Source organism: Pempheris klunzingeri, chromosome 5 (genome assembly GCF_042242105.1).
Source record: "Pempheris klunzingeri isolate RE-2024b chromosome 5, fPemKlu1.hap1, whole genome shotgun sequence".
NCBI classification, from domain to species: Eukaryota; Metazoa; Chordata; class Actinopteri; order Acropomatiformes; family Pempheridae; genus Pempheris; species Pempheris klunzingeri.
The window spans coordinates 4,180,003-4,194,730 of NC_092016.1; the positions used below are offsets into that span (position 1 = coordinate 4,180,003).

A 14,728-nucleotide genomic window follows, 5' to 3' on the forward strand; every position below is an offset into this window, starting at 1 on the left:
GGTCTGGACTCGCACTGCTTTATTGTTGCCAAATGAAAGGTCAGTACTGAATTACTGACTTACACTAATGTGCTACTATGCACATAAATTGCATACTGCATACTGCATTCATGTGACAGCTATATAAATTCAGTGTCTGACATATTTTAACTTGTGGTAGTGAAAGCTACGAGGTTGAAAAAGTTATGTAAACCTTTGGAGTCTCTTCATTTACTGTTGGATAACCTTATTGTATGATCTTGATTGTTGGATTCACAGTAATCAAATCTCAAAATTCACCCAGGCTTTGGTGTTGTTTCACTACCAAATTGGAAACTAATGGAAGAAACAGACCTTGAAATGCTGCTGCTTGGTGGATCAACATGTTTGCTGCCCTAATTTGGGATTATTCAGGAATTCTGGGATGTCGCTTTGACCCGTCGTTCCCCTGCTATGAAAACTTCAGTTCAGTAACTTTGTTTGATAGTGACATGATCAGCCTCTGTATCATCTAGTTTACTTTGTGATTGTCTATGCAAAGTACAAAGTTACATAACATAGTCTGCTGCTGTGTGAACCTTTATTTTTCTGCTGTGAATCTAGTTTCTAAGTCTATTTATCAGCTTCCTGTTGGGAAACAGTCACGTAAGGTAATAGGTCTGCAGTAACCTCAGAGCACAAAGGAAAATAGATCTTGTAGACACACACACACACACACACACACACACACACACACACACACACACACACACACACACACACACACAGGAGGGATTTTATTCATTGCCCTTCAAGGTGTGTGGGATGAAGAGAGGGAGAAAATTTAGGACATCCTGTCTTCAGGTCATTCAGCGGCCTCAGTGTCACATGTTGGCTCTCTGGTTTAGACACACACACACACACAGTCTATGGACAGTGAAAAGGGTCACAGGAAAGAAAAAAAAAAAAGGATAAATCTACATAAATGATGAAAACATATAAAATAACGATAATGAATCATGCCGGGTTGTTAATGTGATCCACATTTAGATAAATAGCTCGTTTTCTCCGGCCTCTGTGATAATAGTGCTCACTTGTTTCTAGCAGCTGAAGCCTGACTGTTGAGAGTCACACATGTGCGTGTGCATGTGTGTGTATGCATGTCACCACACACACACACACACACACACACACACACACACACACACACACACACACACACACACACACACACACACACACACACACACACACACACAGACACACCTGTGTGTTAGGAGTCTAAAGAGGACACGCATGTCTACATGGCTGAGTTGTGTTTATAACATACGGACGCACATGTGGAACTTTTAGTAAATAATCACACGAGCATATGACACACACACACACACACACACACACACACACACACACACACACACACACACACACACTCTCTCTCACTGTCCTCTTGGACCTCCAGAAACATTCTCCACTCCTCCTCTAATTTATTTTTCATACATAGTTACTTGAGGAAAAAGTTTCATAGTTAAATAGTTATAGAAATCTACCAGATGATAATAATAAGACATAATCGTAATAACCAAGATGACAAGGAAACTTTTGTAAGCAGCTAAAAGGTCAGACTATATTTCTCCAATAGGGATGTAGATGAAACACAAATGGATTCAAATTTAGAACCACACATAAAAAAAAGTTTAATGACCTTCTCCTCTCATTTTCTCCGGTGTTTCTAGATAACAGGCTGTCCAGTAAAGCAGAATAAAGGCAGAAATCATAGCCGCGGCTGTAGTGCTTTAAAAAAGGCCAATCCACCCAGCCCTTAACAGAAAAAGTGTGAGACATTAGCCTGACCAGTGAAAACACCCAAGGGGGTTTATATGAACACTATATCAGATTGGGAAAATGTGTGTTTATGTTTTTTCTGTGTGTGTGTATGTTCTTTTGCAGGCCGCAGGGTGCTCGCATGATGTCCAAACATGCAGGTGAGCAGCTCTCCAGCACCACTGTCAGCGAGGCCTCCACTGCCGTCACCTCCTCCACTGTGGACAACACGTCTGCCTCCAAGGTTAGTCTGTGTGTGTGTGTGTGTGTGTGTGTGTGTTTGTGTATGTTTAAATGTGTGTATTTTGATTATTTACTGTCAAATCCCTGTCGATACAGTCATTTGTTTGTGCTGGACTTATCCATTTTGCAACAACCCTCAGAACAGAATCTTTCATTTAGTTTTATTTTGATTTCCAAACATAAAACTGTGAGTGTTGCTTGTTAGTTTGTCTTTAATACTTGCAGTTTATTCTGATGTGTTTATTTTATTCTGTGGCATAAGTCTAATTTTGAATGAAATTCAATAAAATGAAGTTATAAAGTGTTATTCTATTAGAAAACTCTACACCTGCACCTTTAAATTTTAGCTTTACTCAGGGATGAGAATGGACTTACTTCAGTCATGTTTTAAGCTCTTTAAAGGCAGACACCGTAGCTTCCAAGTATTATATACAAGTTCAGCTTGGTATTAAGTTTTGGCTGCCATTCAAGTCACGTAAAATGCTTGCAAGAGCAGAACACATTTAAGTTCCTCCACCTCTAAGCAGAGTGCAAAGAGTCGCATATGTGACTAAAGAGTTCAGTAAGATAGAAAATTACTGCAAATGCTATTCAGCTGAATTTAAGATTTCTGTAGCAGGTCAAACATGTTGCATCCTTGTTTAAAAGACAGAAGAGAGCAGAGGAAATAGAGCAAATGACAGAGAACCTGCGGTGTTTTTCATGTCTTGCCTTTAAATCAGTCCATTCCAGGGAGTTATGAAAGCATCCAAACCCTCTTGCTCTGTCTGTGACAGATCAGCTCCCTCCTGTAGATGTCAGCACGGACTGACCGCCTGCTCACCACTGTTTGCTCTTGTTTTAATTGTTCTTATGAGCCAGAGCATCGCCTAAAGCTGACAGGTGACCAGGCTGCCCAGACTAAGGCAAATCATTTCTGATGCCGAAATGTGTCACGTCCTGACTGCGGCCTGGTTTTGTGCCGTCGCCTGTGTGGCTTCATACCCCACCGGTAGTGTTTCAGAAGTGGAGTGTTTTGCCTGGTTGATTAGTTGATTTGCTCAGATTTTGCTGATTTGGTCGTTTTCCCTTGATTTTGGTGCTTCTAACGTCTGAATTGTGTTTATTGTAAATATATCTGTCTTCTATTGTACTAAAGCCTACAGACATTTAAAGATGAGCCTCTCGTTGTTCATGGTGTTAAAGCGCCTGCTGGCTGGTTGATGTTATGCTATCAGTTATAAAGTAATATTGATGTAGTGCTGGAATCCATGATTGGGAGCCTGTATGGGTTACTTCCTTTGAAAAAAAAACCTTTAAATTATCTCCCTGTGCAGCTTGATGCGGCCAGTTAGCAGCTTCTGTCAAAAATAGATTATGTAGTTTTAGCAGTTGCATTAACGAGAGAGGCCACAATCAGCCCACAACAGCCAGAACATGATGCAGCCGGTAGAATTTAGCTGTGAGCCATTTAGGCCGGCAACATTATTAGGGTCAAGATGCATTTTGAAAGTCTTTAGTTTGCTTTTGTCTAAGCATAATGATTATGTCCAGCTGTCCTTTCCTACTCTTCCTTGTTGTGTTCACCTGAGATTTGCAGTATATGAATAAAGTCGTAGTAGTAGTAGTTGTGGGAGTTGTAGTAGTAGGAGCTGTACTGGCAGCACTGAAACGTTTCCTCCAATGCTTAGCAGCAGTTTTTAGCTGACTCATGCCAGTTGTGGATGGTGGATGATAATGAATGGGGGTTTACAGGTCTTCAGCAGTTGACCAAGATCCAGGAGAGGTCCAGAGGAATGAAAACATGGTGCTTAAGTGGAGAAAGAGGTGGAGGTGGAGGGTGGGTGGTGGCGTGAGTGGGTTTAGTTGTAGCTGATTAAAGCAGGATTCAGAGCAGGCACTGTGGATGTGCTGTAATTACAGCTGACTTCTGCTTGTCTTTCTTTCATAAAGAGGTACAAAGGGACAGTTTTACCATTCACCATATTTTTTCTTTTTCTTTTTCAAACATTACTGACAACTTGTCTGAAGTAACTATAAATCTGTCTTCATTAGTACTCGTTTTGTTAATTAACAACATGCAGCTAATCACAAAGGGAATAACTTCTCATGATATCTTATGCCAAGCACAAGCACTAGACCTCACATTTTAAACCTCGGTTATAAGGATTGCGATCCATCTGTCCATCAGTCTGTCGTTCTGTCAGTCCATCACTTTGGTCCAGACTGAAATATCTCAACAACTATTTGATTTTCCCTAGAGGATGAATCCGTTGGTGACCCTCTGACTTACTGTAGCCCCACCAGCTGGTTGACATTTGCTTGCATGGCTGTAGATTTTTAGCTTTGTACTACATAAATGATAAATAGACTTGGGTTGAGGTTTCACTGGTTTCAGTCAGAGAGACATCATCCATCCATCTTCCTCTCTTCTGCTTTTCCTCTGGCCTCCTACTGTATCTGCACATAGCTGGGATTTTTCTGGTAACATTTACTTTGCAGGTCTTCATGTCAGATTCTCTTTATATCACTGCTCATATCTGCTCTACAATACGACCCACACTCATACCACTATCCCACTATCGAATGACAGTAATGTCAGAAAGATGTGTAAAGAGTAGCGACAAAACAAGACACAATTACATTTATTTTGGAGCCTGTTTTTTTTTGCCTGTGTCTGGTTGCCCTTCAAGCTGTCATTGGCTCAGGCAATGTGCTGCTGCGTCCAAAAATTATTGAATTCGTTGAAGCGATTCAGCATAAGCAATGCTGACAAATTCCAATTTGAGCTTCCGAATGCAGATCTGATGTAGGTCATACTCTCTGTTTTGTGCAACATGAAAATGTCTAGATAGACATTGGAAAGCCTCTCTTCTTGTCTTGTTTATTCATTTTTCTTCTCTTCTCCTTGGCTCACTTTCTTTTCCCTGTCACTTTGCTGTCTTTCAGTCTGTTTCATACACTCCCTTTCACACACACACACACACACACACACACATGCACATGCACAGCTCCATAGCTGCATGAAATCTCATCCTGCCCTATCAACAGGTGCCGTGGGACTAAGATTGAACATGTGTCATCGGGTGCGGTAAAGAAATGACAGGGCATCCATCACGATGGCCCGTCGCCATTTCCACACCCTGTGTTCCCTTGCCTGCAGCCTTCCCAGGTGCTCTGGCTCATCACCCCTGCCATCGAGCAGCAGGAAAATAGTGCAGAAGCCTCATTCTGACAAGAAAAACTCTTAACAAAGGAATCTTGTCTCAGAGGAAAGATGAGTCATTCGTGTCCCCCTTGCATAGCACACCGCCATCAAGAAATGATTGCACATTTTGAATAAGTCACATCCATTCTGCCTCCGACAAAACATCAGAGGGAGCGCAGAGACAGATTTCTCCCACGAGTTATATGTCACAAATCTCCTTTGAGCACTTGTGTTCTCTGTCACCGGATGCATATTTAGTGATGTTGTGTTCTTAACCAGTCTGTACGACGAGGGATTTATTGAAGTCAATGTCATTTAGGAATGCCTGTTGTTTCTTTTTCAGTTTGTAATTTTGAATTAACGCAGCTTTATGTGTCTCATCAGTTCTCTGCCTCGGTTTTTCAGAATAGCTCTCTCTTCTCTTTAGCTTTAAGTGCCATTGTGAGCATTACAACCAAGGTGTATCATAAGAAAAGACTAGCCTATATGTTGCTGGACAGTGATAGGATAATGGATTCGTTTATCACTTAAACTTTCTGAATTAGCTGGAAAAAATGAAATGAAATGAGAAAAACAGTTGCTGACACCCTTAACTACGGCTAATTAAGGTAACACTTCTACCTCCTGTTGCAGTATTGTACTTTAGTTTGACCAGCACACATCCTTTAGGTGATTTTGCTGTTTCTGCTATTATGATTCTAGCTTTTTCAGCTAGTTTTTCATGCAAACTTCTCCATTAATACAGAGCTTTGAGTTTGCGCCATTAAACACGATGACAAATGGAAAGCTGGTGGGGATCAACAGTTGGAGTTGGCTATTTATGCGGAGCAGCTCATATTTGAAAATCCATTACTTAATGAGTATTACTTTGTTTAGTTGGTCAGTCACTTTGGTCCAGACTGAAATATTTCAACAGCTCTTAGATGGACTGCCATGAAATCATGTCATGAGATATTCATGACATGACTTTTCCTCTAGCATTACCGTGATGTTGACATCTTCATAAAATCCATCACAGTCTCAAAGAGCCTACATTAAGTGCATTTCCATCCACCGGTATTTATGCACGTTTTCAATCTGTGTGTTCATCAGAATAAGTTAAAACAAGAAGTAAATGTGATCAAAGCAAAATGGACAAATGCAATGGAGACAGACATGCTCTTCTTTAGCAGAATCTTTCTGGGCAATTTATACTAAAGTTGGATGGAAGCTTGACCGCTGACGTCGTTTAATCTCTTGTTTTGTTTTAACTGGCAGTCAAAACCCCACAGATACTCGATTTACAGTAAATCCTCTCATTTGAAGAGCTGATAACAAATAATGTTCGGTGTGTCTGCTTGATTAATGATTCAAACAGTTAAGAAAGTCCATAATCAATGAATTGGCTGATCACCTCAGCAATAAAAGTGTTGAATATGTTGTCTTTGCCTGATTGTGTGTGTGTGTGTGTAATTAAACAGGAGGAGATGAACATAATAAACATGCATATAAAAGTAGCCCAGCCTGACTCTTGGGAGCTGCCATGTTCAACTACACTCAGCTGCTGTTCATTAGATCCACTTGAACAGATTGGGATTAGGTGTCTAGTGTAAGTACACCTCAACCGCATTCCTAAAGGGAAGAGAAAGCTCTGCTCTTGTTTAATTATCTCACCCCTCCTAAGTAATTCTTTCCTTGTCTGCCTGGGGATTCGAGCCGGCAACCTCGTGGGCTCTCCAGGCTTTTAGGTTGTCTGATGGTTTGCCATTAATGTAAAAAAAAATAGCCCCTCTGCACGCTGAGTCACTCACCTACAAGACAGAGTGCTACTTTGCAGCAGGGACCACAGCTGTTTCCACAGAATTACCCTCAGCCTAAAAATAGATCACCGTATCACACACACACACACACACACACACACATATTTGCAGATACACACAAACAGGCACAGGCAAACATATTAAACATGCACAGACATACACATACAGTATAATGTCAGATAAGGGACTCCATTGTGACAGTATTTGAGCTGCTCTGCGTCTTTGCATCATGCTTGGCCAACCAGCCTCCCTCTAATTAGCGACCGTGTTTGTTGTTTTCCAGCTGTGGATGCCTCCCAGTGCTGCTGCCAGTCCATATACACCCTCCTGCAGCCGTCACACCACATCTTTTATTATAATAACAGTGTGGCGAAGGTGGCAGGATAATTTTGTGTGTGTGTGTGTGCTTTTTCACGCCAGGGGAGTAGTACTTTCTTCTGAGGATTCGGAATAGAGGATGGTGTAATGAGATTTCATGAATATGGGCACAGTGTATAAATATGTTTGCTGGCTTTTACAGCAGCCACACACACACACACACACACACACAAATACAAACGCAATAATAATGCAAGAACATCATGGTTGGCTGAGAGACAGAGAGAGGGACACCCAGCACCCATGCATTTCTTCAGAGTGATTCATTAAAGATGAACTGACACGAGTGCCTCAGATGTTGTACAGTTGTACAGATTGCAGAATCACAGCTCAAAGGCCTGGAACAGTAGTAAATGCTGCTCACGGGTACTAAACACTGCTAATAGACCTCAGCAACCTCAATCAGGGTTTGTTTCTTCACTGGATAACCAGTTCAGAGATGTAGGCTAGTTTCACTCCATCTGCATGCACACGCCTGTCCAAACTCTTCAGTGACACCATGAATTAAGCATGTCATGTAACTTCAAATCCACCAGCCTTCTGGAGCCTTTTTGTGAAAATTTGCACAGTTTTGCTGTGTCTGCACAGGTTTCCTCTGCCTTGGGCTCAGCATTTTCACTGGCCACAGTTTTGTTGTTGGGAAATTACTTTTTACTTGATTAAAGTTTTGTAAGCCGCTCTACAATTTACTTGAAGAACTTGATTTACAACCGTCTTAAATATAAATGACCACGGTAAGCACCCAAATCAAGACTACATAAAATTTTGAACACTGCAGTCATCAAATATTCAGTGCTGAAAAAGTTTTGTGTAAAGCTGCTTTTGCATGAAAACATGTAACTGATTAAGACAGAGAAATAAAAAGAAATGCTCTGTATTGCATATGATAAAAGTGGTGCAGCCGTGGTGGCAAAGCTGAGTGAAGCTGCATTTGATTGCAGATCAAAAGGTTTCAGATTGAATACGACACAGTTTTTCTGTGCAAACACAGAAACAAAGTACTTCAATAAGACAGGATGAAATGAAACGCCGGACCATGTTGACTTTATGTACCATGCTGAACTGTATGAGCTGTGCAGTGTAGAAATCTCATTTGCTTTTCAGGGTTTGTCTGGGAGTATAAAGGCTTTGGTTTTGGAATGATGAACTAACTTCCCTGTAGCAGAAACTGACAGCACAAGGACAAACAAGTTGTTCATGGTTGCACTGCCCGAACGCTCATAACGCTGCACTTTTTTTACTGCATGAGAAAATGGGCGTGAGAACAGCCGATTAGTCTCACAGTCAATGGTGCCAACCGGCAAAACGGCTGGTATGAGTGACTGTTTTACGTCACTGCCAAACTCTACCTGCATTTGGCGGATGGTTGGGTGCTAATGTCAAACCCTGAGCCGCTCAGATATCAACAGAAATAAATGTGCTGCTGCTCAACAGAAGTTACAGACCCTTGCTTTAAGACAACAAGTGCATTAACACATAATCTCAAAGCCCCGTCACGTAGAGGGGCCCTTAGTTAAAGTCTCGGTCTTTGTGCCTAATACATACACAAATCATACATGATTTAGGGACAGTGGGAGAAACCGTGGTGGTCAACTGGGGCCCACATCATATTTTTGCTCCGGCGCCAACAAATAGATGAATCCAGCCTTCCCCCTGCCCAGTGTGTGCTGGACAGGATAAACAGGATTATAGGTGAATCTCAAGGGCAACTTAAAATGAGTTTCATTGTTTTAGAACACTTTAACGTACACTGGCTATAAAAGGGACGTACTGTTCATACAACCCTTGAGGATTTTATGCAGGAAAAGTTCATTCATCAGCATTGCTGAGTTCTCAGTGTACACATTGACGGCAGCACAGTGCAGCCACAGTCTGTTACCACTGATACAGAAAGAATTTGGAGTTATTGCCTCGCTCTCTGGTGGTAGCTGTTCAGGTTCACTGGCCAGACTTTCCAGCAGGTGTCTATCTGCCAATCAAACCACTGACCTGCAGGTCACATGCCCACTAACCTCCTACCTGGTAGTGTATGGAGGCTTTGTCAATGTCTGACTAATGCCATAGCAACCGTGGCTGAAGCTGCAACGGAGGTTCAGTGAAAAATTGGCTGTGCTCAAATGATTGGTGTAATTATGTAACAAGTGGGGCAGAAAGGAGAAGTGTCTGGATAAGTCAGTAATGTCGTAAGTAAGGCTGAATGGTCTGATGAAGCACAGACCGCCTGTTTCCAAATATAAGTTACTGTGACACACTGAGCTGTATGGCTTTTGGTCCCAGTCTTTTTTAACCACAGCTCTGCTACGGAGAATAAATGTTCTTGCTAAAGCCCTGGTGATTATTTTTGGAGCTCTCAGGTAGTCAATTAACCGAGCTAATATCGCACCGCAAATATATTCAATACTAATGATGATGTGATGTGAGATGTGACAATTGTCCCCACAACTTTGCTACAGAGCAAATTAGATGTGTAAAAACTAACTGAGCAAATTTTGGTTGGCTTATTTAACAGCTGATTGATAAGTAACAAAACTCCCCCGTACATATGTAATCCATATTAGATTTAGATGCACTGAAACTGTGGGAGTCATTTGTAACATTATCAGATATTCTCAGCCGTAGCTGAGGACTTTGATTGTGTCTTCTTACATCCCATCAAAGCCCTCTTTTCTTCTCTGTGTGTGGTTCAGGGCTCCAGGTCCAGTGGCAAGGTGCACAGCTTTGGGAAGAGAGAGCAGGCCATTAAGAGGAATCCCAATGTCCCTGTGGTGGTCCGAGGATGGCTGTACAAGCAGGTGAGATCACACACACACACACACACACACTCATTCTAACATGCATACAAATCAAGACCGCTGCATAATAATCCACTCAGTACCACTACAGCTTTCCAGGGTACATAATAATGTACAAAAACAAAATAATGTACATTACAATGTAAAGAAGAGCTGCAACCACCAATTATTTTCATTATCAGATTATATATAATATAATGTATATTGTCTCAATAAAGCAAATCATTGTCCAAACCCCAAAGCTACTCAGTTTATAGTGATGTGCACCAGAGAAATCATCACATGATGATTGATCTGGAGCCTGAAAACAGTGACTTTTATGGTTAACTGATTTTCTGTTGCACGACAAATCAACAGATAGTTTCAACTCTGCAACACGGTATGAAGATGTTAGTTTATTAACTAATTCAGTCAGGTAGCTGCTGTTATGTGGGAAACAAAGCTGAAACAACACGTTATTACTAACCAGTATAGTGGTAATGGATTGATCAAAATATAGAAAAATAAATGGAGAAAACATAGAAGTAGGACGCTGGAGGGAATGTTACTGGACCGTGTCGGCTGAAGCTGGAACTCATCCCTCCAGTGTGTAAAACTGATGTGACTGGCAGCCAGTTGGGTGTGTTCATGTCTCTTTAACACACTTCAGGGACGAGTTCCAGCAGCAGCCTGCACGGTCCTGTAACATTTCCTCTATTGGCCTAGTTTTATGTTTCCTTGATTTATTTTTTTGCTTTGGCAATACAGAGCACCTGCTGTTGATCACAGTCGGGCTATTACTGGAGATTCTATTTGTATTTGAAGTTATACTTAAATTATCTGCAGTTGGCATCATCCCTCTGAAAAATGTTTGTGGTTTGTCATTAAGTGATGTTATTGCAAAGCAATTATACTCTAATGTACACACACATAGATGTTCATACGCTCGTACAGTCTATCAGTGCGGTTCAGTTACACTTGAATTAGAAGAAAGTTTTAAATGGAGGCAGGAGCTCACACACTGACGCTATCACAGGGTTGCGTGATTGTAGCTTCATACATTTTTTGAAGCCAAAGAAGAGGCATGTGTCGGTGTGTGAGGTGATTTCATCCCCGTCTGTATCTCCTCTCCTCTTCAAACGGTGCCGTTTGCAGCGAGAGAACATAAAAGACGAATCGGGCCGTAAAGCTGCCGTGGCAGGCCCAGCGAGCCAGGGAACGAGGACAAATGATCACTCCCTTCCTCCCTCTCTTTCCTCTTCACTCTCTTTATCTCTGCTCATGTCCTCCTCCCTTTTGCTTTCATTACTTCTGCTTCCTTACTGTGTCTGCTGCCCCTCACTACTCTTTTTTAACTCCCTCCTCATCTTTCTTATTACCCCCCCCCCCCCCTCCTATGTACACTATGTCTACTCTTCCTTGTTATCTCCTCCAATCTGTGCTACTTTCTGTCTCATTATTCATTCATTCATTACTTGCTTACACTCTTTGCCTCTCTTTCTCTCTGCAGGACAGCTCTGGGATGCGTCTTTGGAAGAGGAAGTGGTTCGTATTGGCTGATTTCTGTCTGTTCTACTACAAAGGTGAGTTTTTGTTCAAGACAAAAAAGCGTAATGCCGACTGGACCTAGCACATAGACAAAGTAGATGAAAGTCCCACTTCTTACATGTTCCACCTCCTGCCTCTTTGTGTTCTTTCAAATCACGCATTCAGCCAAGGACAGAATAACAGAAACACCTTAAAATGTAATTAATGTTTAACACCAAAACCTCCGTAGCCTTTTACAGTCGTTGATTCAACGTCTCTCAGAAAGTCTCAGGTGAATGTTAGCGGCTTCTCACATGTAGGATCTATTCAGTGCCTATTGTAGTGGACTGCATTGTGTTCTACAGGTGTCTCACTGGTGTTATTACATGAAATGAAGCACCTGAGATCAAAAAACAACTCATTTTTGCACATATCTATCTTAACTCATCAATCTTGGAATGAAATAATAAGTGAATCCTCTGCATCTGTGGTGGTGTATCTTTCCTGCCTGTCATTTTCTTACTGACATATAAGGGATTGTGGGAAATGCACTTAATAAAGGCCAAGAAGACTAATCAGCGTGAAAAATAAATCTTGACATGAATCGCGGTTTGACGAAAGCATTTTAACTCGCGGTCCATTTGCTTTTCGTGGAGCTTTCAACCACATGTCACTGTCACTTCACTTCATGATGTAGACTGACAGTGAGGTGCACATGCTCTTCCATCACTTGAGTTACAGCCTGGTAGCTTCTGGTCCCACCACCAAATAGGAGACTGCTGCAGATACAGATACAGATACAGATACAGATACGATACAGATACAGATACAGATACAGATACAGATACAGATACGATACAGAGGCAGTCGCTCTGAGGAGATTTGCTGGCTGTGTGTCTCAGAAAAGGCTGCTGAGGTCTCTCTTCAACCTCCTCAAGGTGCTTTGAGACAGCTAGTGCTTGACGCCACGGTCTGCTGCTACCCACCTGCTGCTGTCCACGTGGTATACTCATCACACAATAGAGCAGCTCTATGAAGTGACTTCACCTTAAAATACAGAAAAATCTTACTAATTCGACACAAGTTTTGCCAGCTAATCATACAAGATTCAGACGAGATGACAACCAAGTGTGGCAGCTAATTACTTTGACTTGTGTGGCTTCATTTCATTTTCATTTAGATGTTTTCATATTTCAGAAAGTCGCACACAAACCTTTTTATTTATGATATTTTGTTTCTTGGCTTTAAACACACTACACACACTGTTTACTGGACACCTTTCAAAGGGTTCAGAAGTTTGAAACCTGGTGATGTTGGATTTGAAGTGAACTGCAGCTGACAAAAGAGCCTCTGATCTGATCTTTCTCAGTGGGTTACAGCTCAAACGCATGGAAATGTATGGACACACAAACACACACACACACACACACACACACAGCTGCACCACACGCTCCACCACCAATCCCTCCCTCACCATCAGTCTCCATCCCATGGCTGTCTTTATCTGCCCGTCCACGCCTTCCTTTTTCATCTCCATATTCTTTGCCGAGCCATTTGGGACACGCTTCTCTGCCTCTGCGCCTCGACAGGAGGATGAAATCAATTCTCTGTCGTTTCTTTATCACTCTTTTCTCTGTCTTTCTCTCTCAGTTCAAAGGTTTCTCCTCTCAACATGAAAACCCTTGATCTGTCTGCAGCACCACTTATATCATCTCTTGATTTTACACAAACAACCAAACCTCTCTTCACCGTCTTACCTTTATTTGTTTGATGGTGTCTGTTAGCTGTAGAGCTCATGTTTGTTTTTTTTCTTTTGTTTTTCTGGAAATTTGGGAATTGTCGCAGCCTGGAGTTTACATTTTTTTAGACTAGCCTGGATCGTTTTTTGTTTTTTTTTCTGATTGTCAGATAAAATAAGAATTTAAAGATGCCACAATGGGCGCTGGAAAGTTAGAATGGTAATTTTTCACTATAATTTAGAAAACTTTTCTAACATTTAGAAAAAAATCTGCAGGTTCATTGATAATGTAACGTCTATAAACAGAATCTGTAGGCAAGGGACAAGAGTTTGTTATCGAGAGCATTCTGGTTTCCATTTGTAGTCAGAGTGGTATTGACCAATCATCTTTGAGTGGGCCTTGGTTGCATGCAGGGAAAACAGTCTATGTGAGAAGCAAAAGAGGCAGAAAGCATTGAGTGAAATGCAATTTTCGAAACCCATCGGCTATCGTCTGACAACAATTTCGCTTTTTATTAGCTTTTCTAAAGAATCATCTGCATTCATATGGGTTGAAAATAGCTGGTGCATGGAAGAGGAAGGCTAGCCCTGGAGCTCCGTTGTCTGTCGGCCGGCTCCTCCGTAAGGCTCGAGACATTGGCCCTTGCCCCCAGGCTGAATTGCCATTCTAAGTCAATTTTCTTTATATAGCCCAATATTTGCTTCAAGGGGCTTCGCAGTGTGTTCAGCATATAACACCCTCTATCTTAGGACCCTCAGTGTGGATAAGAAAAGGAAAAACCTTTGACTGGCTACAAAAGGAATGACAAAATACTAGTATTCCTGTGCTGTTTGGGTGTTATCTAATGCCACTTCTGTTACGGTCTGCTCTCCTCAGTGTGTGTGTGTGTGTGTGTGTGTGTGTGTGTGTGTGTTTGTGTGAGTGAGACCGACGTGGCAAAGCAGATAAAAAGACGTCACCGCCTCGCCCACCATTTCAGGAATGTCTCCTCCAAAAGTCCTTGAATTATTTTTAACCAATTACCCCTTTAATCCACAGTGCCGCCTTATCACCTCTCAGCCAAATGCCCACTCACGGGTGCAGGTGCCATGCACACATATTTTCATACCATTTCAAAATTTTACAATGTGATAATGGGTGTGTACACATGTATACACACACACACACACACTCACACACACATTCTAGCATGCTGTCACAATGTTCAGTAGAAAACAAATACCCCGTAGATATTTATTTATAGATGTGTGAACTAATTAAGACTGGACATATTGTGGTTGCATGCATTTGTGTGTGTGTGTG

At 41.7% G+C, this 14,728-nt stretch overlaps 1 protein-coding gene across 3 annotated transcripts in view; it reads left to right on the forward strand.

Moving 5' to 3' along the window:
* Positions 1-14,728, forward strand: part of plekha7a (pleckstrin homology domain containing, family A member 7a) — a 128,429-nt gene that overhangs the window by 81,951 nt on the left and 31,750 nt on the right. For all 3 annotated transcript variants that reach the window (XM_070831148.1, XM_070831149.1, XM_070831150.1), the window contains 3 exons: positions 1,909-2,026; positions 10,077-10,181; positions 11,671-11,743. In XM_070831148.1, the coding sequence (XP_070687249.1) occupies positions 1,909-2,026; positions 10,077-10,181; positions 11,671-11,743 (296 nt within the window). The remainder of the gene's footprint in view (positions 1-1,908; positions 2,027-10,076; positions 10,182-11,670; positions 11,744-14,728) is intronic.